The sequence below is a fragment of the Enhydra lutris genome, unplaced genomic scaffold (assembly GCF_002288905.1).
Source record: "Enhydra lutris kenyoni isolate GAN:26980312 unplaced genomic scaffold, ASM228890v2 scaffoldscaffold12, whole genome shotgun sequence".
In the NCBI taxonomy this organism is placed as follows: domain Eukaryota; kingdom Metazoa; phylum Chordata; class Mammalia; order Carnivora; family Mustelidae; genus Enhydra; species Enhydra lutris.
Window position 1 is genome coordinate 52,143,139 of NW_019154096.1, and position 27,831 is coordinate 52,170,969.

Consider the following 27,831-nt stretch of genomic DNA (forward strand, 5'->3'; position numbering starts at 1 on the left):
TTCTCAGAGGGCAAGAAGCGACTGCGACTGCGTCAGCGACTCTCCTCTCGCGGGGGCTGCTGGGTCTGGGTGTCGGGGACGCGCAGAGGTGCGCGCAGCCATAAGGCGCGCTTCCTTGGTCGCGCGCGCCGGAACCCCGACTCCGTAGAAACCGAAGACGCAGGAGAGAGGAACGCGTCGAGCATGAAGAGGCAGGGGGCCTCCTCGGAGCGGAAACGGGCGCGCATACCGTCCGGGAAAGCCGGTGCGGAAGGGGGCGGGGAGGGGGCGGTCGTCCGACTTGACAGCGCGGGGCGGGCCTGCGGGAGTTCTGGCCAGTGATGTCGCGATTTTTCTCCGAGCACTTCGCCCACCCCCTCGCAGCTCGCCGCGGGGCACGTTTTGTCGTTCTGGCTTTAAATGTGGGGAAGCCGAGGGCCTGAGAAAGGGCTTGTAGCGAGAGTGACCGGGTTCTGGAACCAGGCGTGTGGGGTCGAATCCCGGCGCCACCACGTTTAGAGTGCGACCGTGTTCAAGTTGGTTAACTTCTCTCAGCCTCACATTCCCCGTCGCGACGCGAGGCTACCAGTCCCCCACCCCGTGGCGTCGTTGGGACAGTTAGATGCCGAGCGCTGAGCTCCGTGCCAACCCCTGGTGACCACTTGGTAACCTGTAGCTGCTGCGGCGGAGGTGAGGACTGTCCCCAAAGCTGCACAGCTGCCGGGTGCCGGAGCTTGTGACTGCCCCCAGTCCCGAGTGCTTGCTGAGCCAGGCGGGACGGCGTGGCAGGTGCTAGGGGATTTGGCAGACCCCCCTCCACCCCGCACCTGAACTCTTGGTTCCTGTGGACCAGGAAAGCTTTTTGATCTCAGGACCCCTTTCCCCTCCTAAAAATTAATTGAGAACCTCAGAGACGTTTTACTTATATAGGCTGAGTCTATTGGTGTTGCTCCTATACGAAGTTAAAACAGAAAATTTAAAATATTAATTAATTAGGAACCCATTACGTGTTAGCACAAATCACATTGTGAGTGTGTGACAAATAACTGTCTTCCTAAACAAACAAATAGAATGCCAGTGTTTTATATTTTTTTTTTTTGCAAATCTCTTTAAGATCTAGATTAATGGAACTGTTACTTCTGCATTCAATCTGACCTGTCAGGGAGCCGCTTGAAAATTCCACGCCACTTGTGAGAGAATGAGCGTGAACAAGGCAAATAAAGTCTCAGTATTATTATGAAAAAGCTTGTCAAGGCACAGACTCTGAGAGGGTCTTAAAGGCCCCGGCAGCTAACTGGACTACCACACTTTGAGAACGGCTGCTCCAAACAGATACTTTTTGTGGAGCGGATGGACGCCTTTGATTCCTACAAATAACTCTGTTTCCTGGACAGCTGACTTACTCTGCCTTCTGTCAGAGCCTCCCCTGTGCGCCTCCCTCCTCTCCTGGCCAAAGTCCTTCCTCCTGTGAGGCAAGTGGTACCTCTGCAGCACTGTCCAGTTAGACTGATGGGACAGCTGGTGTGGGTGGCTCTCTGGAAACTTGGAGTGAATGCAGTGCTCTTGGTTAAGAACATAGAGTGGCTCTTAAGTCTTGAACAGTGTGAGACTGACAGTCTTCTTTTAAATAAGTGAGAGTGTTGCAGTTTGATGTAAGCAGATGATAGATGTTTGTTTTTCAAATTAAAAATAGCCTTTTGGGGCGCCTGGGTGGCTCAGTTGGTTAAGCCTTTGCCTTCGGCTCAGGTCATGATCCCAGGGTCCTGGGATAGAGCCCCACATCCAGCTCCCTGCTCAGCGGAGGGCCTGCTTCTCCCTCTCCCTCTGCCTGCTGCTCTGCCTACTTGTGCTCTCTCTCGATCTCTCTGTCAAATGAATAAATAAAATCTTTTTTTAAAAAGCCTATTAAAAAATGATAAAAGCAATATTGGGTAGAAAAAAAGCAACACAGAAAAGTAAAAAGAGGAGGACCCACTAGGCTGCTCAGTTCGTAAAACAGCAGACTTTTTTTTTTTTTAAGATTTTATTTATTTATTTGACAGAGAGCAAGAGCACATAAGCAGATGGAGCGGCAGAGGGAAAAGGAGAAACAAGCTCCCTGCTGAGCAGGGAGCCCAATGTGGGGCTCCATCCCAGGACCCTGGGATCATAACCTGAGGCAGAGTCAGTTGCTTAACCAACTGAGCCACCCAGGCACCCCAAGCATCAGACTCTCCATCTCAGCTCAAATCTTAATCTCAGCCTGACGTTTGGGTTCCACAGTGGTCTCCAGGCTGGGCTTTTTTAAGTGGAGCCTACTTTAAAAAAAAAAAAAAAAAAAAGGTAAAAAGAGGAAAGTAAAAGTAATTCCAAATCTTACCACATAGTAGCCATCTTTATCAGCACGTAGTGATTCTTTTAGGTATTACTGCATGAAGTATACATTTAATACTCTTAATTGTAAAAAAGCAAAGCAAAACAAAAAACTTATGTATTCAGCTTACAGGAAAACTCCAAACATATTTTCATCACACTTTTAGTGTAAATACATGAATGAAATTTGTGAATTTATATTATTCAGCCTTTAGTAAGTCTTTGCATGACTACTGTGTACCAAGGTAGACACTGTGCTTGTTGTAGGTGATAATGAAGATTTCTCACATAAAAACCTTAGGAACTTTAGGTCAAGTAAAATGGAACAGATACCTATCTACATACATAATAATAAGAGGTAGAAAGTAATTAGTATTTTAAGAAGATACAATTAGTGTTTTAAAGAGGAACATATAATTTATGAAGAGTTATATGAGTTCAAAAGAGGGAGAGCCCTACTTTGGGAGAGAGGAGATATGGAAATGTGATTCAGTATGAATCTTGGAAGATTTTACCATTCAAAGATGGAGCTGGCAGGACTTTGTGGTTTGGGGAGATGGTATAAGCAAGAGCAAAGATGAGAATTGAGGGCAACTGGAGGTTTATAGAGGAAATAATATGTCATTTATTAATGATAACTTTTTGTACACACAATGGGTACTCTCCACTTTTCATTAATTAAATTTAGTCCTCACTACTCTGAGGTAGGTTCTAAAAGCTACTCTGTTTTATAGAAAACTTAAGCTAAGTAACTTGTCTGGGATCACACAAATAAGTAGTGGGGCCAAGATTTGAAGTCCATCCTTGTTCTTAAACATATCTTTATAAAAACATTTAAACATACTCTGAAAACATTGAGAAACATTGAAAAAATCTGACTTAGAATATGATGATGAGGGCTATGTTTTAGGAAGATTAATTTGGCATTCAATGTATATTTTTTATTGTATTGTATAATTTATTATACATATGTCTGTGTACTTACTTCATAGTTAAGAGACCGATTTAATACTCAGTATGGTATTTTATTGCATTCATGGTCTCTAGTGTATTTACCTACTTGCCTATTATTGGACATTGGATTTGGGCAGCAAAATATAAAATAATGGTTGTCAATTGGTCTGGATGGATAGTATCATCAATGAATTGCATTGCTTTCTATGTGTTTTAGGAACAGCAAATGGATTTCTCATGGAAGTGTGTGTTGATTCAGTAGAGTCAGCTGTAAATGCAGAACGAGGAGGTAAGACAAAAGAGAATGAATGACAGTTGGTTGGCAATCCTTCTAAAAGTCTGAAAATGGGGATGCCTGGGTGGCTCAATTGGTTAAACATCCAACTCTTGATTTCTGCTTAAGTCATGATCTCAGGATTGTAAAATTGAGCCCCAGGTCAGACTCAGCGCTGGGTGTGGAGCGTGCTTGGAATTCTCTCTCCCTCTCCCTCTGCCCCTCCTTCTGTCCTCTCTCTCCCTCTAAAAAAAAAGTCTGAAAAGGAATCCTATGAACTGATCTTGGGAGCCCTTGTGATCTCTAAGGATCCTAGTAATCTTTTTGAAAACAGCCAACCAACTGGAAAACATACTGGAAAATTATCATCTTTATCATCTTCTAATCTTACTCCTCCAATAGATCACATTTTGAGTCAAGTGTCCATAATAGTGCTTACTCACCAACTTCATGTTTTTTCAATTGAACTTAGCAAAGACTTCATTTTTTTTCAAACTGTTGACTTAAAGATGATTTAAGAGTTTTGCTGCCATTTTCATCATCAAGACTTCTATCATTATCTTTCTTTTTAAAAAGATTTATTTGAGAGAGAGCAAAAGAGAGAGCACAAGTGGGTGGAGGGGCAGAGGTAGATGGAGAAGCAGGCTCCCTGCTCTCAGGGAGATCCCAGGACCAGGACCCTGAGATCCCAGGACCCTGAGATCATGACCTGAACTGTAGGAGGACACTTAACCAACTGAGCTAACCAGGTGCCCCCATTATCTTTTTTTTTTTTTTAACATTATCTCTTTTACCTCCAGGTTTGTTTTGCATTCTGAACCTGCTTTAATGGGGGAAATGTAGACATTCCCTTCATCTCAGGGTCAGAAATTTGTGAAGACTTTTTATCATGGAAAATTCCAAACATATACAAAAGTAGAATAGTATATTGAATCCCCCATGTACTCATCACTCAGCATCTGCTAGTTTCAGCACATGGCCAATATTTCAACTATATCAGGAAATCAGGACACTTTTTATAAAGAGCAACATAGTGTAGGGGTGCCTGGGTAGCTCAGTCAGTTAAACATCTGGCTCTTGATTTCAGCTCATGCCATGATCTCAGATTAAGGAATCTGCTTGAGATTTTCTCCCTCTCTCTCTGCTTCTCCCCCTGCTGTCATGTGTGCATGCACATGCTCTCTCAATAAGTAAATATTTTTTTTAAGAGCCACATGGTAGGGGCGCCTGGGTGGTTCAGTGGGTTAAAGCCTCTGCCTTCGGCTCAGGTCATGATCTCAGGGTGCTGGACTGGAGCCCCGCATTGGGGGCTCTGCTCAGTGGGGAGCCTGCTTTCTCCTCTCTCTCTGCCTGCCTCTCTGCCTACTTGTGACCTCTATGTCAAATAAATAAATAAAATCTTAAAATTTAAAAAAGCCACATGGTATGTATTTTCAGTTTTACTGGCAACATTTGGTCTTTGTGGAATATTCTTTGTATTTTTAAAATAATCCTCTGAAAATGTAAAAACAGTTCTTAATTTGGCAATAAAAAAAGAGTAAAGTTCTGATATGTGCTACAACATAGAGGAATCTTGAAATTCATTATAAATGGAAAAAAACAGTCACAAAATACCACATGCTATATGATTCCACCTGTACAAAATGCCACATTAGGTAAATTTTATTATTTTTTAATTTTTTAAAGATTTATTTATTTATTTATTTGACAGAGAAAGAGAGAGAGATCACAAGTAGGCAGAGAGGCAGGCAGAAGAGAAAGGGAGGAAGCAGGCTTCCCGTGGAGCAGAGAGCCCAATGTGGGGCTGATCCCAGGACGCTGAGATCATAACCTGAGCCCAAGGCAGAGGCTTTAACCCAGTGAGCCACCCAGGCGCCCCTCACATTAGGCAAATTTTATTTTTTATTTTATTTTTTTAATTACTTTTTTAAAGATTTTTTATTTATTAGACAGAGATCACAAGTAAGCAGAGAGGCAGGCAGAGAGAGAAGAAGGGAAGCAGGCTTGCCACTGAGCAGAGAGCCTGATGTGGGGCTCGATCCTAGGACCCTGGGATCATGACCCGAGCCGAAGGCAGAGGCTTTAACCCACTGAGCCACCCAGGCGCCCCGCATTAGGCAAATTTTAGAGGCAGAAAGTAGATTAGTGGTTGCCTAGGGTTGAGGGGCATGGAAGAACAGAGGTGATTGCTAAAGGGTATTAGGTTTCTTTTTGGGATGAGGAAAATGTTCTAAAATTGATTGTGGTGATGGCTGCAGAACTCTGTAAGTATACTAAATGTATTGAATTGTATACTTTAAGTGGGTGAATTATATGGTATGTGAATTATGTAGCAATAAAGATTTTTATTTTTTAAAAAACAAATACATTTTTAACTTATAGGTCATAACAAAAAAAGCTGTGGCCTTTGGCCTGCAGTGGATTAAGATGTTGTCAGCCTGATCCATTCTTTATAAGGTTTTTTTCATCTTTTTACTTAATAATTTTAGCACTGCATCTTTTAGTAGGGTTTGAAAATTTGTACTATATTACATCAAACATTTACTTTTCACTTATTAGCAGTATGCTTCTTCTATAAAGAACTTTCCCTCATCAACTGTTTATCTTGAGGTTCAGTTTCTAGAAGAAAGGCAGGATAAATGCTTGCTCCTTTTCCAGTTTACTGATTTTTGGATAATGAGTTTATTCTCTGTCTCCCAGTGAATTGTTTTATCAACATGAATTTAGATTTAGACATATTTCATATGTTTTACTCCTCAATAGTTATTCTTCTTATTGATTCTCCCATGTTTGACTGGTACGAGCCTCTTCAGCCTGGATCCTGAGACTCTCTTGACATGACCCTGTAGGCTGATGGCTAATCTGCTTTTAGCATTCACTTATTCTTGAAATTATTTTGATATAAGCTATTTAAAATTACCTTGTACTTTTATATATCTTAGAATAATAAAGACTCTTGCAAAAGATTATCTGTGAAGGTCAGGGTTCCACTATTGCCAATCCAGACCATATTTTTTCTGAGTCACATCCTTGTACATGGAGAAGAAACCCTGTAATACAAAATTTCAAGAGACCTAGCTTAACTTGAATTAACTCTTAAGTTTGATATCAGTAACACCAGATGACTTGCAGAATATAGTTGGGATTAAAAGAAAAGTTTTAGGCTAGTTTTACAATTTGATTTCTTTCAGTTCCTAAGACTCTGCTCTATATTTGGAAAAAATGTTAAGTTTACTGTTTCATAAATGTTTATTTTGGATGATAATTTCTGAGAAGTGCTTCTTAACATTTTTCTTAATTTTTTAAAAGTTTATTGTATTGAGCAATTCCTTTTTTTTTTTTTTTACATAGGTGCTGGTCGGATTGAATTATGTTCTGGCTTACTGGAAGGAGGAACCACACCCAGCATGGGTTAAGTGTTTTCCCTATTTTCTGGTAGGAGTTTATAGAGCCTGGAGACAATAGAAAATATGTTTCATTGAGATCCTTTACTAGTGTTAACAATGTTAACATTAGTTAGTATGTGTGTGTGTGTGTATATATATATATTAGATATGTTAACAATGCTGTAGATATTAAATTAGTTACAGGTGCTTATGGTTGTAAATAAACTTCAAAGATGAGATCCTTGTACATCAAAAAGTTGAGAGATAGTTACTGTTAACGTTATCTTTTCATCCTGGCATCTTCAGCATATTGACTTTTGTCTTCATTTCTCCCATCCTGGTCTTTGTGCTGTTATCATACATTTTGCTTCTGTATATGTTAAAAATATATACACTCCACACTGCATTTTTAAAAATTATGTTATATCAGTCACCATTCAGTACTTCATTAATTTTTGATGTAGTGTTCCATGATTCATTATTTGCATATAACACCCATTATTTTTGTTTAAAGAGCCAATTGGGGCACCTGGGTGGCTCAGTTGGTTGAGCATCCGACTCTTGAGTTCATCTCAGGTCATGATCTTAGGGTTGTGGATTGAGCCCCATGTTTGGCTCCGCACTCAGTTGGGAATTGGCTTGAGATTCTCTCCCTCTCCCACTGCCCCTCCCCCACCAACTAGTGCTCTCTTTCACACTCTCTCTCTCTCGAATAAATAAATATTCCAAAAAAGAAGAATCAATTATCTCTTTTAAAGAGATTAAACTAATAAGAAAACAATCATGTATTTACCTATGTGTAGTTACTATTTCTGATGTTCTTCATTCCTTCATGTATGTCCGTATTTCCATCTGATTTCATTTTCCTTCTGTCTGAAGTAATTCTTTTAACATTTTTCTTGTAGTACAAATATGCTGGGGATGAATTCATTCAGCTTTTATATATCTCAGAACATCTTTCCCCATTTTTTGGAAGTTATTTTTGCTGGGTATGGAATTCTAGATCAATAGTTTGTGTTTTTTTTTCCTTCTTTCAGTACTTTAAAGATGTTTCTCCACTGTCGTCTTCTTGCTGGTGTTATTTCTCATATGAAATATCATCTGTACCTTTGTTTTTTTGTTTTTCTATGTAATGGCTCTTTTTCGTGGTTGCTTTAAAATTTTTTTCTTTATTCCTGGTTTGAGCAATATGATATGATATGCCTGATTATAGTTTTCTTCATGTTTCTTGGACCTGGGCATTTGTAGTTTTCATCACATTTGGAAAATTTTCCTCATTCAGTGTACACCACCCCTTCCTTAAGAAACTTGAGTTATACTTGTTTTAGGCTGCTTGAAGTTGTCCCACAGCTCACTGATGAACTACTCTTTTTTTTTTTTTTAAAGTAGCCTCCACGTCCAGTGTGGAGCCCAACTCGGGGCTTAAACTCATGACTGTGAGATCGAGACCTGAGCTGAGATCAAGAGTCAGACACTTAACCAACTGAGCCACCCACGCACCCCTCTTTTTGTATTAATCTCCCTTTTCTCTGTTTCATTTTGCATAGATTCTGTTGGTTTGTCTTCAAGTTTACTAATCTTTTCTCTGCAATGTCTAATCTGCTATTAAACCCATCTAGTACATTTTTCATCTCACACATTATAATTTTTGTCTTTAGGAGTTTGTTTCTGAACTCTTTTAAAGGTTTGGAATAAAGTTATAGTAGATGTTTTAATGACTTGGATGCTAATTCTAACATCTGTATCAGTTCTAGGTTGGTTTCATTTCAATGATTTATCACCTCATGATGCATCTTAGTTTCCTGCCTGATAATTTCTTATTAGTTACCAGACATGAATTTTGCTTTATTGGATCCTGGATATGTTTGTATTCCTATAAACACTCTGAAGCAGTTGGGTTATTTGGAAACAGTTTTTTCCTTTTGGGTATTGCCTTTAAAATGTGTTAAGCAGGTCTGAAACAGTGGTCAGTCTAGAGTTAATTATTCCTACTACTGAAGAAAGATCCTTCTGTGTACTGTACCCACTGCCCCATGAATCTTCAATTTTTCCTATCTGCCTGTTGGGAATGGGTATTATTTTTGACCTGACAGGTGTGAATGAAAGGCACTATTTTTTTCTAATTCTTTTAGTGCATTGTCCCCTGGCCTTGTACGATTCATTGTATATATGCACTCAATAATACTGAGCTGAATACTGAAGGGAGATTCTCTGCAAATCTCCAAAATTTCTTTCTGTCCTCCCTGGTGTTCTTTCCTGGGAACTCCAGTCACTTGGTCTCCCTGGACTCTCAGCTTTGTCTCTTCAACTCGGAATTCTCTGGCTTCCACTTGGGTTCCCCCTTTCTATGCTGCAGCCTAGAAAACCCTTAAGGACATTAAATAGATAGATAGAAAGAAAGAAAGTAAGAAAGAAAATCCTCAAGGTAGTAATTTGGGCCAGTTATAGAGCTGACTTCGTTTGTTTCCCATCTTTCAGGCATCGTTGTTTTTTGTTGCTTGACACAAAATCTCTTGCAAACCATTGTTTCATATATTTTTCATATTCATATGTGTTTTGGTTATTATAGGTGGGAGGGTAAATCCAGTCCCTGTTACTCTGTCTTGGTCAAAAGCAGAAGTCCGTGTATGAATTTTTGACTCTTCTGTGTTATTCTAAAGTTGATAATAGCATTATTTAGTATAAAGGGATTATATATGCAATAGCTCTTTGGAATCTTCTCACTAAAGGAGAGCATTCCCTGGCCATTCTGTGGTATCTCTAGAACATACCTAAATTTGAGTGCAATCTGTGTTTTGCAACAGCAATCATGATTTATTGCTTGGTATTGGGCATATTTTTGTCCCATGCAAAATTGGGGTTCTTTTAGGAAGGAAGGAAGAAGTAAATCCATCGTGCCTGTCACAAAACATATACAATTGATTCCCAATACATGGTGGTTTGGCTTATGGCTTTTTGGGTTTATGATGGTATGAAAGTAATACGTATTCAGTAGAAGTTGTTCTTTGAATTTTGAATTCTGATCTTTTCCTGGATTAGCCATTTGTAGTATGATACTCTCATGATGCTGGGCAGCCACAGCTCCCAATTGGCTTTGCAATCACAAGAGTAAACAACTGATACACTTGCAACCATTCTGTACCCACATATCCATTCTGATTTTCATTTTCAGTACTGTATTCAATAAATTACATGAGATATTCAACAGTGTTATAAAATGGGCTTTCCATTGGATGATTTTGCCCAACTGTAGGCTAATGTAAGTTTTCTGAGCACGTTTATGGTAGGCTAGCCTAAGCTGTAATGTTCAATACGTTAGGTGTATTAAAGGCATTTTGACTAGGATTTTTTCAGCTTAAGAGAATGTAATGTAATTATAGTATAAGATGTAATTGCAGTGTAAGTTATGGAAGATCTTTACTATTGAGGGTTTCTGAGCTAGCAATGAATTGTGTCATTTAGGTATTTTTGTTCATAGATCTCTACATAAATTCACAAGTAGAACTTTGCTCTTTTTTATATTATTTTCAAAAAAGGTTTGATAAATTTCTTTGTTCGTTAAAGGGTCATAAACTTTAGAGCTATATAAACATCTCTAGTAAGTTCTAAATAGAGCTATAATCAATCAGAAAGGAAAAATCTTATGGAATACACAGGCAGAATATTGAGCCTGTTATATTACACTTTCAAACGTCTTATACCAGGAAAAAGATTTTTTTTTTAAAGATTTTGTTTATTTGACCGAGCAAGAGATCCCAAATAGGCAGAGAGGCAGGCAGAGAGAGAGGGGGGAAGCAGGCTCCCCACTGAGCAGGGAGCCTGATGCGATGTGGGGCCTGATCCCAGGACCCCGGGATCATGACCTGAGCTGAAGGCAGAGGCTTAACCCACTGAGCCACCCAGGTGCCCCCAGCAAAAAGACTTTTTTTAGTCAACTGACAAGTGCTTTTAAAAATGCAGTAAATTCCTTTTTTTTACTAAATTGCTCTTTTTTACCCTTGATTCTCTTATTACTTAACTTCTATTATATACACATTTTAAAATTAATGTTGTCATTCCCTTTAGATCCTCCTTTCTCTGGTTTCCTCAGCATTGCTTCCTTTTCTTGTAGAAGTGATACACAAGAGCAAATGTAAAAGGCCAATAAATTTTATTGACTTCCTTGAGCTGTTAGTTCACATTTGAATTTTATTTTTTTTAAAGATTTAAAAAATTTATTTGAGAGGGAGAGTATGTGAGAGAGAGAGCACAAGCAGGGGGAGACGCAGGGTGGGAGGAGAAGCAGGCTCCCTGCAGGGAGCCCAATATAGGGCTGGATCCCAGGACCCTGAGATCATGACCTAAGCTGAAGGCAGACACTTATCCCACTGAGCCACCCAGGCATCCCTTATATGTGAATTTAATTAGTCTGCTCTCTATTCTTTTAGGTGTCCTTCAAGTAGTGAAGCAATGTGTCCAGATCCCAGTTTTTGTGATGATTCGGCCACGTGGAGGTGACTTTTTATATTCAGATCGTGAAGTCGAGGTGATGAAGGCTGACATTCGTCTTGCCAAGCTTTATGGTGCTGATGGTTTGGTATTTGGAGCATTGACTGAAGATGGAAACATTGACAAAGAGTTGTGCATGTCCCTTGTGGGTAAGAATGTAGCCTCTAGTGATAATTGCATTTAATCCTCCTGATATTGAAAATAATATAACATTGTGTGTCATCTCAGATTTAAGGTAAAGAAAGAAAAACGCAAGTTTTTCTGAAAACTGTCTTTTCAGTCACACCTGCAGGCACTTAAGCTAACCTATTTTAAGCAGTAGTTATCTAGATGTTTGGGGCAGAGGGTATATGTGTTCTAGTCCTATGACTCCTAAGTTTAAGTTGTTATAGATCAAGTTCTGTTACTGTTCCTAGAAGGTTTTTTGTTTGTTTGTTTTAAGATTTTTATTTGTTTATTTGACAGAGAGAGAGAGATCACAAGTAGGCAGAGAGACAGGCAGAGAGAGAGAGGGGGAAGCAGGCTCCCCACCAAGCAGAGAGCCTGATGCGGGGCTCGATCCCAGGACCCTGAAATCATGACCTGGGCAGAAGGCAGAGGCTTAACCCACTGAGCCACCTAGACGCCCCTGTTCCTCAAAGGTTTAAGGGAAGTTTACCTTGATTCCTTTAATCACTACACGAAAAACTTTAAAAGCTATTGCAATTGGTGAGGATGGGGAGATGTGGAGAGGATAGAAGCATACTACTTATATTACTAGGCAAAGTTTTTCTTGAAGATTCTCAGAGGGGTAAAAGTAATAGATATAATGCTGCCTTTGTACTCACCAGATCGCATAATTTTTATTTGGTCTAGCTAAGGAGTGGATGACTGTTTTTTGGTATGAAAATCAGAGATTAATGGAAACATAGGAATTCTGAATTTGGAAGGCTGCGATTTTGTTATTTTAGTTCACTCTCTTTACTTCCTAAGAAAGGAAAGTATAAAAAAGTCCCACCTAACATGGAAAATTCTGTGTATAGTAATCAGTGATGATCTTCATTTATATTGTTATTTGGCTTTCTTTTTATAGCTATATGCCGTCCTCTACCAGTCACTTTCCACCGAGGTGAGTCATTTCCATTTTAGAAGTTCTGTTGAATGGTGTCAGTTTTCTAATTTCACCAAATGCCATAACCTTTTTATGGAACACAATATTGGAGTATTACACTATTGCCAGTTGTTTTCTTTTTTCTTTTTTAAGATTTTATTTATTTATTTGACAGACAGAGATCACAAGTAGGCAGAGAGGTAGGCAGAGAGAGAGGAAGGGAAGCAGGCTAGCAGGCTCCCTGTTGAGCAGAGAGCCGATGTAGGGCTCTATCCCAGGACCCTGGGACCATGACCTGAGCAGAAGGCAGAGGCTTTAACCCACTGAGCCACCCAGGCGCCCAGCCAGTTGTTTTCTTTATCCTGACCTTGGGACAGACTGTTTTAAATTTAGAGATGCACAATTTGAAGCTTCGTTATGAAAAGTTGTTAAAAGTAAGTAGTAGTGGTGGTTGTGGATTATAATAGAGGGAGAGATTAGGAATTGGCTACAAGTATATGTACTTGTCCAAGCAAGAATTTTGCGATTCTTTTTTTTTTTTTTTTTAGATTTTTTTTTATTTTTAAGTAACTGCTACACCCAGTGTGGGGCTTGAACTCACAACCCCAAGATCAAGAGTCACATGCTCTTCTGATGGAACCAGCCAGGTGCCCTGAGGTTCATTTTTATTAGATTTCCTTAGACCATATGCAACCACCAAAAACCACTGTGGCCAGTGAAATGAATGGCTTAAGCCAGACAAGACCATTCTAGGAGCTAGTGGTACAGCCAGCTTTCTCAGATGAATATAAGATTTATGGGCAGAGAGAGGGGTGGATATCTACATAAGAATTGGATACTATTAGGAAGGAGGAAAGACAGAATAGATGGAGAGAATCAATGAAGAGATGTTCACTGTTGCGCATAAAACCATATTAATTGTCTGCATCAGAATGATTTCTAAAAAGTATCTGATAATTTCATGTAAAAAATACCTCTTACCTATAAATCAGGTAGTTCTAATTTCTGTACATTTTTGTCAAACCTTGGTTGGTAAAACGTAGGAGCAAGTGACAGTTTTGCCTGAAGAGGGCACTCTGTTATACATGAAAAGAAAGAAGTCTTAAGTCATTTTTTTTAAGTTGATGATATGTGCTTGAGAAATTGTTGAATGTTTTTCTGGCCTTTTGAGTGAGCATTCAAAGATTAGTATAACAGTGGGCACTGGCATTTGCATCTATTTATAGAAATTAGAGATAAAACATTTGTTACCCTTGTTTCTTTTTGAAATGAATAATACCACCAGATAACTGTTTTCTTGACTTGCTGTTTAGTAATGTTTATCATAAACTAGCAATAACTAAAAGATGTTAGAGTGTTTAAAATTCAGCACCTTGAGAGTGGCCAATAAGCAATCATTAAATATGAAAAGTAGTTTAAATTAGTAAACTTTTTTCTGAAAAATATGTAGTTTAAAGTTTGGCATGCTAAATAATTTAAAAAGTAAAGATGTCATGTAGAATGTATTTTTCTCTGTTCTTAAACTAAGAAAATCATTTCAAATTTCTTTTCCTTCAATACATTTAACAAACATATTTTCATGTTTTCAAAATTTTACTTTGTCCTGGGTTCTACATTTTTTTTCACTAATGTATTTAATGAGATAGTATGATAGTTTAATCACTGGTGAGGCCCTGCTACAAAAAAAGGAAAAGCCTCTGTGGTACATTTAGCTGTCTGTATACACTGAAGGATAAAGGGGTTAAGCACCTAATCCACTGTAGATTAGAACTTCCATATTATGTAGCAGTGCTGAGAACCAAAGCAGTAGTTTTTCTTTTTGAGGTTCCTAGTACCACTTTCCTCTCTGAGGAGGAGAAAAGTCTCTTAGAAAATAGAATGGAATTGTGAATATAGATAGACTATTGTAAACAACTGTCCGTATACTGTGAGCCTTAAGTATTTGGGGTAAATGGGATAGCATAAAATATTATCAATAATGAGAATGTGAACCAAGGCCTTTTTTAGAACTGGTCAGTATAATGTTTGTCTGAGGTCCAGTTTGTCCAGTTTATCTGAAGCCTTAAAACAGAATTTTCCAAATTTGAGTCACTTGTGTATCATATTTATAGTTTTACCATACCTGAGTGCTACGTGGCAAATTTATTTAATAATTTTCTTTAAATAAAATCTTAAGTGAATTATTTTAAAGAGAGACTTTTATAACTCATGAAAAATGGAAATGTTTCACTTCAAATCTGTATTTAACTAAATACATCTATTTAAATCTGTGTTTATTTAAATCTATTTAAAATGTTTACCATCTAAAATGCATACCATTATGGTATGCAGACTGTGGTATGCTGATAAATTTGTTCTTGGACAAAAAGAGCTCTGATATATAGTATTTGTAGATTTCTGTGGTTTAAATTGTCCCACCTTAACTGATTTCAAGCTGTCAATGGATTAAAAATGGTGCTTGCAAAACTCCTGAATATTTAACAATTAGCTTTGGCTTGCCAGTACGAGCTAAGTCCAGCACACCACTGTGTGTATACTCCATTTTGAAAAGCACTGTATTAGAGGATATCTATACAAAATTCAAATCAATTTTATTTATTTCAGCCTTTGACATGGTGCATGATCCAATGGCCGCTCTAGAGACCCTCTTAACCTTGGGATTTGAACGAGTATTGACCAGTGGCTGTGACAGTTCAGCACTAGAAGGGCTACCCTTAATAAAGCGACTCATAGATCAGGTATACATAATTTCTTTCCTTTCTTCCTAACTCTGTTGTGGTTGCTCCTGATATTCTGTTGTTTAGCTAGGTTAGGTAACTAAATATTACTGACTTAATAGTTCCCCTATACAGAAAAACAATCAGGTAGTAATATATAATTCTCATTTCTTTAACATAAGTGTTAATTATTTTTTTAAAGATATATTTATTTTAGAGAGATGGGGAAGTGGGGAAGGGGCAGAGGGAGAGGGAGAGAAAGTCTTTTATTTTTTATTTTTTTAATTTTTTCAGCATAACAGTATTCATTATTTTTGCACCACACCCAGTGCTCCATGCAATCCGTGCCCTCTACAATACCCACCACCTGGATCCCCCAACCTCCCACCCCTCGCCCCTTCAAAACCCTCAGATTGTTTTTCAGAGTCCATAGTCTCTCATGGTTCACCTCCCCTTCCAATTTCCCTTAACTCCCTTCTCCTCTCCATCTCCCTATGTCCTCCATGTTATTTGTTATGCTCCACAAATAAGTGAAACCATATGATACTTGACTCTCTCTGCTTGACTTATTTCACTCAGCATAATCTCTTCCAGTCCCGTCCATGTTGCTACAAAAGTTGGGTATTCATCCTTTCCGTTGGAGGCAAAATACTCCATAGTGTATATGGACCACATCTTCCTTATCCATTCGTCCGTTGAAGGGCATCTTGGTTCTTTCCACAGTTTGGCGACCGTGGCCATTGCTGCTATAAACATTGGGGTACAGATGGCCCTTCTTTTCACTACATCTGTATCTTTGGGGTAAATACCCAGTAGTGCAATTGCAGCATTACAGGGTAACTCTATTTTTAATTTCTTGAGGAATCTCCACACTGTTCTCCAAAGTGGCTGCACCAACTTGCATTCCCACCAACAGTGTAAGGGGGTTCCACTTTTTCCACATCCTCTCCAACACATGTTGTTTCCTGTCTTGCTAATTTTGGCCATTCTAACTGGTGTAAGGTGGTATCTCAATGAGGGAGAGAAAGTCTTAAGCAGAATCTGTACGGAGCCAAACACAGGGCTTGATCTCAAGACCCTGAGATCACAACCTGAACCGAAACCGAGAGTCATATGATTAATCCATTGCGCCAACGAAGCGTCCCTCTTTCAAATGAGTGTTTTTAGTGGTTAAGGCTCTTGAGGTCAAATTACAGACAGTGCTTAAGGATTTAACCTAACTTGGATAACCACAGAAAATTTTACCTTTTGTCTGCGTCAGCGTTTCATAGTTTTAAGCCATATCATCTCACTGTCAGCCTACGTATACTCAGGAGATCCATATAAAATTTGAAATAATTAACATTTGGAAGTGAATTCTAAAACAAAATTGTATTTTATCATCTCTCCCTATCTATCAAGATAGGAAGAAATATATTTTTCTCTTGTATGAATTTCCAAGATGACTTAGCATCATTTGTAGAGCAGTATAAAGGTGACTTTGTGGTACGTCTTTTTTTCTGACACCAGTCCAGCACCATCCTGAGTTAGTGAGTACAGACTTTGAGACAAGAAAATTCTGGATTTAAGATTCAGACGCTTATTTGCTGTGTAATGTTGAGTAGATTATTAAGCCTCTATTCCCTTGTGTGTGCAACTGAGATAAGTTTATTACTTCCTTTATAAGGTTGTTCTGATGATTGGTAGAGATAAGATATGTAAGAGCCTTAGTACAGTGATTGACGTATAATAGATCTTGCTACATTATTATTACTGCTGCTGTTAGTAATATTTTTTAGTGTTCCTGTGTAGAAATCTGATATGTTCACTTTCCTATAGGCATGAAAATAATTTTCAGAAATTTCAGCTAAGGATCTGATGTGACTTTGCTAGTCTGGAACTTACTGATTTTGTAAATATTTATTAAGTATATATTAGCTATAGGGCATTTGTCGATGGTAATGACCATCGTGTGTGTGTGTGTGTGTGTGTGTGTGTGTGTGTGTAGTCACTACCCTTACAGTTTGGTGTACAACAGGCACTTTTAATAGACTAGGCAATTCTAATAGAGTGCTATAAAGAAAAGTACTAAGTGGTACCTGGCTTAGATCAGTCGGTAAAGCATGTAACTCTTGATCCCGGGGTCATGAGTTCATGTCCCACGTTGGGGATAGAGTTTATTTAATAAAACAAATTTGAAGATGCTCAGGGGGCACATTTGAGAGATTTGGGCATGGGGTTAGCAGTAGTTAGCTCTCCAGAAGAAGACACATCACATGCATTGCAGTGTCTTACCCATTCAAGTGATGGTTAAGAGTGATCTATGTAAAAATGGGTAGAAAGAGTAGGTGACTGCTTCATGCAGAAGAAATAGTACATACAAAGGCCCGGAAAAAAAAGTAAGCGTGACTTCTGACATACTGAAGAAACCAGAATGTTGGATACAAAGAGAAGAATACTGTCCAGAGCCTTGAAAACTGTTGAAGAGTTTGAATTTTATCCTTGGGGCAATGGGGAGGTCTGAAGAGTTTTAAAATAGAAGAGCTGATGAATCAGGTTTTCATTTTGAAATTGTTACTATGGAGGAGACAATAAGGTAGATATAATGCCATAGTCGTGTCTTGCATTTCATAATCACTGTGTTGCATATGTGAATTGTAGTTTATCATTGGTTGGCAGGAAGCACTGGGTTAAATATTCTCATACACTAATTTTATTTCTTTTTTATAAAATAAAAATTGCATGTGTTTAGGATATATGGGATATTTTGATATTAATATTAGTGAAATGGTTACAGTCAGGCTAATTAACATATCCGTCTCCTCATATAGTTATTGTTCATTGTGTGTTTGTATGTGGTAAGAGCACCCAAAATATTATTGTCTTAGCAGATTTTCAGTATTCACTGTAGTATTATTAACAATAGTTATATTGTATATTAGATCTGCAGACTTATTCATCCTGCATAATTGCAACTTTGTATCCTTTGACCAATATCTACCCATATTCCCCACCTCCTCACTCCTGATAGCAGTGTTCTACTCTCTTTTTCTGTGTATTTGACTTTTTTAGATTCCACATATAAGTGAGATCATGCCAACTTTACTTTTTGAAGCAATCACCTAGCGATGTAATATACTGGTTAAAATATAGGTTTTGGATTTAGAAAGGTCTGTGCTTAAATCCTGGCTTTGCCACTTACTAACAGAACTCTGGGCAAATTACCTAACCATTCTAAACTTCAGTTTCTTCTTCTACAAAGTTAGCATATTAATAGCACCTACCAGCTAGAATAGTTGTGGATTACTTCAGATAACAGCATAACAGCACAAAGTCTGATACGTAGGAAGTACTTTATACTGTTAATCACTTTGATAGCTTTAGGTAAGCATGTAGTTCTCAATAATCTTTTATGGAAACCAGCCCCCTCCCAAAAGTGGTGGTTTCATTTGTTCATGTTTTGGAAAGCTTTCACTTGGAAGAAAGAGTTAAATGTGATTTTTTTTCTCCTAAAATCATTTCAGTATTCCAGATAGTAATATTTTGTATTATAGATGCTTTGGTTTAATACATTTGAGAATACCAAATGTTCTTATTCTACTTATTTCTCTGAACAATTATTAAATTCTATGAGTTAGCCCCTTCCCCCTTTTACTCTCTAATTTCGTTACCTTGCTTTATAGTTTTCTCATTGTACATATTACTACCTAAAATTTTATTATATAAATATACCTATCTGTTGTCTACTTTCCATGAACATGTAAACTCCATAACAGTAGGAATGTTCTCTTGTTTACCATGTCAGGGAGGAAAGTCTGTTTCTTTGCCTTCTTAGATTTTGTGTTTGAGGGCTTAGGAAGTAAACTGACAAAATACAAAATACAGATCAGTGAGAGAAAAAACAGATTTTAATCAACTATGTACATGTATTGGAGTTGACAAAGAAATGTAACTCAGAGGTGCTTAGAATTTGGATCTTATATAACATCTTTCCAAGAAGTGAAGAGGAGTGGGGAGAAGGGCACTTAGGAATTTAGAAAAAGGAAGACAAGAGCATTTATGGGGTTGGGGAGAAAGACTTTTTGGAAAGATAAATAGATGGACCCTACTGAGAATAAATTGAAGATACTGTAGTTTTGTGACAATGTCTGTTTGGATGTGGTACTAATGAGTTGCTCCCAGAGAGGGGATTTTTGACAACTGAGTTCTTTTTAAGTTATTTTGGGAGGCTTTGCTTTTAGGGCACATAAGGAATTTCAGGAATTCAAATGTTTTCAGCTCAAAATCATTTTTATGACACAGTGGCATATTCTGGGTCCTTTCAACTACAATATTCTCTATACCCAGAACAGTGCTTGATAATGTGGTAGGCACTTAATACATAGTTGTTGGATGGGTGGATGAGTGAGTGAAGTGACACTGATAAACACTTTTATGATAGATCAGTTTGATTAGGGTTAAAAAAAAATGATCAGAAGGAAGTTCTCTGAAAAATTTACAAAATTGCAGTCTACCGATTTTTTTCTATGGAAAAAGAATCTAATCCTTTTTGGTAACTTCAGAGCTACCTTTCCAAAATGATATAATTCAGCTGTCATGAAAAATTATGTGCTTTTTCAGTGACAAATGTGCCAGAAGTTGGACTTTAAGGTCACTTTTGATTATTTTACTGAATCCCTGTTACTTAAATACTAGTCTGGGGATTCTGATTTCCTCATTAGAGAGTATGAGTTGTTGCCTCAGATCTGCAAAAGAGACTTTTTTTTTACACCTTAAAGTATTATAATGTGCCACTAATTCATCAGTCTCTATTTCCTTTTTTGCACCAGTGTATCATTTTTTAACTAAAAAAGTTTGGAATGCTTTTCACAAGATAACTTTTATAATGTATTTAGCTTTTTGGAGCTGTTTTAGAGTATGTTGCTATTACATAAAGATCCTCAAAAATCATAATGAATGCTTATCTTAACTTTACACTGCTAGTTACTTAGAGCTCATTAAAGTATCTGTAACTTGTCTGAAAAGTATGGGAATGTCTGTTTCTCTGTCTACTCACAATAATGTCTATCGTCTTCCCTATTTATTACCTTTCCTTTTTACTGTCTTTATGCTACCATTGCTTTTGAGAGTTTCTGCTTCTCTTCCCTTCTTTGCATTTGTTATTTCTGGTGCTCCCTAATTTTTTACTTTACTCCATTCTTTCTCTTCTGTCCTCTCATATCCTCTTTTTCCTTTCGTTTTCTGTCCCTCTTGTCACATTGGGCATGCTACTACCTCTTTTTGTTTTCTCCCCATTTTCCCTTCCCCACACTTTTCCAATCTTTTTGTTTTCTTATTTGTCCTAACTGGACATGATATAGAACTAAGTATTCTCAACATTAATTGTAGTTATTGAATGTATTAGTCATTTGTTTCATTTTTTCTGTGGAAAAAGAAACTAAGCTATATGTAGTTCTTTATTGAAATTTTTTATAGTTCAGTAGCACCCAGTAGAAGAAAGATTATGTACCCAACCCTGAGAGCATAAGCTGCATAGTTGAGGCAAAATACTTGGAATTGTTTTGAGGGACAGAATTAGCTGATCCAGTATTAAAGACTCATCTCAAGCATCACACATGAAGTCAAGCAGAGAGTGTCAATTATCATATGGTTTCGCTTATTTGTGGAGCATAAGGAATAATACAGCGGACATGGGGAGATGGAGAGGAGAAGGGAGTTGGGGGAAATTGGAGGAGGTGACAAACCATGCGAGACTGTGGACTCTGAGGAACAAACTGAGGGTTTTGGAGGGAAGTGGAATGGGAGGTTGGGTGAGCCTGGTGGTGGGTATTATGGAGGGCACATATTGCATAGAGCACTGGGTGTGGTGCATAAACAACGAATTCTGGAACACTGAAAAGAAATTTAAAAAAATTAATAAAAATTTAAAAAATAAAAAAAATAAAAATAGAAAAAAAGAATCACACATGAAGAAATTCAATTTCCATACAGTTTCAATGGTTTCATTCTAAAAATTAGTGAGCTTGACATAGTCTGTAATTATTTTTAATTTAAATTTTAGTGAACATACAGTGCAATATTGGTTTCTGGACTGTAGAATTCAATGATTCATCACTTACATATAATACTTAGTGTTCATCACTGTTTAATACCCATCTGGCCCATCCCCCGCCGACATCCCTACATGAGCCCTCAGTTTGTTCTCTTATCATTAAGAGTCCCTTGTTTCCCTCTCTCCTTTTTTTCTTTTCCCCCTTCCCATATGTTCATCTATTTTCTTTCTTGAATTCCACATATGAGTGAGATCATTTGGTATTTGTCTTTCTCTGACTGACTTATTTCACTTAGCTTAATACACTCTAGCTCCATTTGTGTCATTGCAAATGGCAAGGTTTCTTTTTTGACAGCTGAGTAATATTCCGATGTATATATAAACCACATCTTCTTTATCCATTCATCAGTTGATGGATATTTGGGGTCTCTCCATAGTTTGGCTATTGATAATGCTGCAGGGTTCACATTCCCCTTCAAATCTGTATTTTTGTATCTTTTAGGTAAATACCTAGTAGTGCAGTTGCTGGATCATAGGTAGTTCTATTTTTAACTTTTCACGGAACCTCCCAACTGTTATTCATGGTGTTTGCACCAGTTTGCATTCCCACCAATAGTGCAAGAGGGTTCCCGTTTCTCCACATCCTTACCAACACCTGTTGTTGCGTCTTGTGTTGTTAATTTTAGCCATTCTGACATGTATGAGGCAGTATCTCATTGTGGTTTTGATTTATATTTCTCTGATGATGAGTGATGTCAAGCGTCTTTTCATGTGTCTGGTATCCATCTGAATGTCTTTGTTAGGTGTCTATTCATGTATTCTCTGTCTAGTTCTTAAATGAGTTCTTTGTTTTTGGGGTGTTGAGTTTGATAAGTTCTTTATAGATTGTGGATACTAACCTTCATCAGATAGATCATTTCAAGTATTTTCTCCTATTCCATAAGCTGCCTTTTAGTTTTGTTGACTATTTCTTTGCTGTGCAGAAGGTTTTTGTCTTGATGAAGACCCAGTAGTTCATTTTTGCTTTGGTTTCCCTCGCCTTCGGTGATGTGTCTAGTAAGAAGTTGCTGTGGCCAAGGTTGAAGAGGTTTCTGCCCATGTTCTTTTGTAGGATTTTGATGGTTTCCCATCTCACATTTAGATCTTTCATCCATTTTGGATTTATTTTTGTGTGCGTTGTAAGAAAGTGGTCCAGTTTCATTCTAATGCATGTTGCTGTCCAGTTTTTCCAATACCATTTGTTGAAGAGACTGTCTTTTTTCTACTGGATATTCTTTCCTGCTTTGTCGAAGATTAGTTGACCATATAGTTGTGAGTCCAACAACAAGTCTGGGTTTTCTGTTCTGTTGCATTGATCTGTCTGTTTTTGTGCCAGTACTATATCATGTCAATGACTACAGCTTTGTAATGTAGCTTGGAATCGTGATGCTTCCAGTTTTTTCCTTTTCTGGAATTACTTTGGCTCTTTAGGGTCTTTTGTGGCTCCATACAAATTTTAGGATTGGTTGTTATAGCTCTGTGAAAAATGTTGGTGGATAATGTATAATTTTTATTCTGTCATCACTACCTACCTATTACTAGTAGTTCTACTAAATCTGCATTTGGTTTATATCCTTTCGACTCTCAGTGATACAGAGTATATCCCCAAAACTTATTTAGGAAATATAATGAACATTTGAATACAAATAAGGGAATTTCAATACCTATCATCCAGAATTATCAGAAATTAATCCATATAGTCTAATTTTATTACTTAAAATCCAGTTAAGTTGACTTGTGGCTTTGTTTAACTGATATAATAAGCTAGGGAATTTAGTTGAAGATACAAAATTTGAGGAGGTTGCTTTTTTCCCCCAGTAATTTACTGTTACACTATGCTCTTTTTTTTCTGCTAAAATCTTGTTTAAATTCAATTTTTATTCCACTCCATACTAAGAACTCAGAATTAGTAAAAAAAAAAAAAAAAAAAAAAAGAACTCAGAATTAGTGTTATTTTTCAGTTATGACTTTTCTTAAAGCGATGTGATTGTTCAGTATTTATACTGTAGTCCCCTATTCTTTGTGTTCATCACAGTACAAGTCTTCAAAGCAATAGAAAGAATTACTGTGCTAAACATCTTATTAATCAATATCCCAAAGAAATAGAGATGACTATTGAAAGTTAGACACTAGTACTAGTTTTTAAAATTTAATATACTTTCACTCATGCTTCTGTTCTCACTGCCTTATTACCCCATTCGAGAGAAAGATATTAAAATTTGTTTTTTTTTCTTTTTTCAGGCAAAAGGGAGGATTGTGGTAATGCCAGGTATTTAATTATCTATCCATTTGTTAGTGTAAACTGAGGTGCAGTGAAAGAAGAACAAAGGAGGCAGGACAATATGGGAGAAAATATTAATATGTGATATTCAGAGAGAAGAATATGTAATTTGATTCAAAATTTAAGATGGGAGATCTGTGCTGGAATTTAAAACTTCAGATAAGGAAAACATTCTACCAGGAATTAGCTCAGAGAGTAGCAAATAGGGAAGTAGATTGTTTGGGATTGGGGTTTCTCCATGTTTGCTCTCCCATAGTATAGAATTTTGTGAATACAGATGTTCATCTCTGGTGAGACACACCAAGTTTGATACTGCTATAATGAGTTAGGGCCAAATATCCTAGTTGTTATCAAAGTATAAGCAAATGTTTAGGCAATATCTATGGACAAATATAATACTCACTTGATTCTTGAAAATCTCTGATCACCAAATTGTTCCTTAAAGCCAGAACAATTGGAGCATATGCTCCTGATGATAACCATAAGATCAACTCGTGCATACTGGCTCATTAGAGATGAACAATTTTTTTTTAAGATTTTATTTATTTATTTGACAGAGATCACAAGTAGACAGAGAGGCAGGCAAAGAGAGAGGGGGAAGCAAGTTCCCGGCTGAGTAGAGAGCCCGATGCGGGGCTCGATCCCAGGACCCTGGGATCATGACCTGAGCCAAAGGCAGAGGCTTTAACCCACTGAGTCACCCAGGCACCACTAGAGATGAACAATTTTTAAAGAATTAATAAGGAGATCTAGAATCAGAGTGAGACAAATAGAAAGACAATCTTAATTTTTTCAAATTAATTTTCTCAAGCATACAAGAAAGTTGGAGATAGCATAATGAATACTCATATATTCATTCCCCAAATTTAACATTTTGCCACAATTGTCGTTTTTTACCCTTAGGCATTTTAAAGTGAAAAGTGTCATGACATTTTATCTTTACGCATGTTAAAAAAAGTCTTTGTTCTTTCAGCTTCTTAGGGCTCAGTGATATTACTGTACCACTACGAAAAAAGAAAACAAACAAGTTAATGTGTCCAAAAGAGTATGTAAAGTCAAGTTACTTCAGCAACTTGAATAGTTGAAATACCAAGTACATATTTTAATCAGTCATTAAAAAATCTTTATTGAATATGTCCTGTATATTAGGAAAGAAGAATATAAAGATGAGTAATTTTATATTTTTAATCTGGCATCAGTTCAGAATGTGATTGTTTATATAAAAATATTTAATTAAGAGATTATTCAACGAAACAAATGAGTCATTACAAAGTACCGATTGTGCAGTTTTACTAAAGTAGAATCAGATTCTTCTGTGAAAAACAAAGTTGATATTGTAATGAATAAACTGTGTAACACCTTGCATTACTCCAATTTTCAAAGAAGTCTGTGTGTTTTTGGGCTAAAGAGAGAACTTGTGTCTTTCAGACACATCTCTCAGGCTGTGCTTTTGTAGCTTCATCCTCAAACGTATCCTTACTTTTTGTTTTAATTTGATTTTGCTTAAATTGAGGGGGAGCAGGGATAGATCGCTCAGTGGTTTTTCCTTGCCCTAGAACAACCTTTTTAAAGTCAGGATCATATGATGTTATAAACCAATGGATGTAGAAGATACTATCATACAAGTTCTATGGTTCCATCATAAGGTTTTATGACCCTATTAGTTGTTCTCCAGAACCTGTAGCCTATGTCTTTTATCATTTTTTCTAATCTCATTCTAGCTTAGTAGGGAGAGAGTAACTCTTGAGTCAATGAGAAATTTTGGTATGGAAATTTCAGGTAGAGCAAGCAGTCACTATTATTCATTAAATTTTATACAGAATTCTGTTTGACTTAATGTATTACTTATTCTTCCATCAGGGGGTGGTATAACAGACAGAAATCTACAAAGGATCCTTGAGGGTTCAGGTGCTACAGAATTTCACTGTTCTGCTCGGTCTGCTAGAGATTCAGGAATGAAATTTCGGTAAAACTGTATTCTTTGCTTCATACAAGAAGGGACAGATTAATCTTTTGTTAGAGGAAAACCTTAGTTGATGGCATGATTAATGAATGGAATGTTTTGAATAATATATATTGCAGTCATTTTTGCAGTTTTTCTATTGCAAAATGGTTTTATCCTGCCTCACATAAGCAGGCTCTTCTGAACATAGGTGAACTTTATATTTTTAAGTCATTGCTGAACTTAGGCCACTTAATAATAAACCTTAATTCAGCAGCTGAGCTTCAGATGAGTCAGATATGTATGGATGTCCATTCAACTGTGATTTCCTTTAGCAGAGTTAATAACTATGGTATAAGGATCGAAGAATCAGTCATTTTTATCCCTCCTACCTTTAATACTTAGTCTTCTCTCACCTTTGCTATTTTTAGTTACTTTGAAACTATACCACCATTAAGAAATTTAAACTATTGAGTGTTTTCTTATTATGCTTTAGAAGACTCCTATAATTTAATAGTTAGTAGTTTATTATTTCTATTTTGAATTGGAGAAAATGAGATGTAAAAGAAACATGAGCCTTAGAACTACATTTTTAGACATAACATCAAGTATATTGTTAAGTACATTTGGTTACTAGATGTTTCAAGTAATTAATAAAAATTATGAAATAAGGGGATCCAGTATTCTTGACCTACCCGTGTTCTTGAACCATTAAATAGTCTATTATAAAATGAAGCACCAGTAGGAGGGCTCATTTAACAACTTATGTAATTATCTGTCTTTTTATTATTTCTGTTGCAGAAATTTCTCTGTTGCCATGGGAGCCTCTCTTTCTAGCTCAGAATATTCTCAAAAGGTAACAGATGTGGCACAAGTAAGGACTTTGAATGCTATTGCAAAGAATATTCTGGTTTAGCCAGACCTCTCTGAGAGACATGGATATTAAAAGATGAAGGTAGAAGAGTAGTCTGTAATTATGACACAGCTTTAACCTTCTTCACTGGCCAGGACTGTCACAGTTTGAGTCTCACATGGCCATGGAGAGCGTTCCCAAGAAGACAAAGAATTCGAGCAAAGCTACAGTCACTTGCTTTGTTTAATCTTGCCAGCCATCTCTATTATCATGGTTAAATGTGGTGTATGCTTCTTCCACAGACAGAGGTTAGTCTGTTTTGTGGAATTAATTGATGAACTGGGAAAACTGGACTGTAAGGTATGAATTTAGAGTGTGACTTCAGGGTCAATTTAATAGCAGTATTTTGCTTTTTCATTTGTAAAATAAAAATTTCCATTCTGTTCTGGTAGTCTTTTTTAATTTAAATTCAATTTAATTAACACATAGCATATTATTAGTATCAGAGGTAGAATTTTGTGATTATCAGTTGCATATAACACCCAGTGCTCAAGTGCCCTCCTTAATGTCCATCACCCAGTTATCCCACCCTCCCACTCACTTCCCGTCCAGGAACCCTTTGTTTGTTTCCTATAGTTAAGAGTCTCTTATGGTTTTTCCTCCCTCTTTGTTCTTATTTTATTTTTCCTTCTTTCCCCATATGTTCATCTGTTTTGTTTCTTAAATTCCACATATGAGTGAAATCAAATAATATTTGTCCTTCTGTGCTTTGCTTAGCATAATACCCTCTAGTTCCATCCATGTCATTGCAAATGGCAAGATTTCCTTTTTTTTGGCACTCAGTGATATCCCATTGTGTATATATATATATACCACATCCTTATCCATTCATCTGTCAGTGAACATCTGGGCTCTTTCCATAGTTTGTCTGTTGTGGACATTGCCACTGAATACAGTCTGTAGCCAGATACAAAAGGGAAGATTTTTTTTCTTTCATTTTTTCCTTTTATTATGTACTCATTAGATGGGCAAGACACTAGGATACAGAGTAAAATGGTTCAGCATAAAAATTTCAATACATGGGAAGCAGGATACAAATATTTTCAGATTTATAAAGGCAAAAGTTATCTCTAGTATTTACCAGATTACTTCTTCCTCTAGTCCCAGATGGAGAAGTGACTTAGCCGTAAGGTTCATCTAACAACTTACAAAGACCTATAGTAATAATTGGGGAGGTTATTGATGTTAGCAAAATAGCTGTTTCTTTGAACTGAGGCCACAGATAGGGAGAATGGATTCTAGTGATGAAAGAGGCTTTTCCTGGAGTGGGTCCCAAATTGTGAAGTTCATCACTAGCTTTATTTATCACTTTCATATTTATAATCTCATTTTATATTAACAACACACTGGTAATAGAACTGTCATTTCTATTTTAAGAGAGTAAC

General features: G+C 37.1%; 1 protein-coding gene across 1 annotated transcript; it reads left to right on the forward strand.

Moving 5' to 3' along the window:
- Window positions 1–49: 49 nt before the first annotated feature.
- On the forward strand, window positions 50–26,829 carry LOC111145341 (cutC copper transporter). The gene is made up of 9 exons (XM_022500188.1): window positions 50–244; window positions 3,503–3,574; window positions 6,911–6,970; window positions 11,373–11,582; window positions 12,506–12,541; window positions 15,128–15,261; window positions 23,552–23,579; window positions 25,452–25,557; window positions 26,335–26,829. Exons 1-9 carry the CDS (start codon window positions 184–186, stop codon window positions 26,447–26,449), a joined length of 822 nt encoding a protein of 273 aa, XP_022355896.1. The 5' UTR covers window positions 50–183; the 3' UTR covers window positions 26,450–26,829.
- Window positions 26,830–27,831: the final 1,002 nt, after the last annotated feature.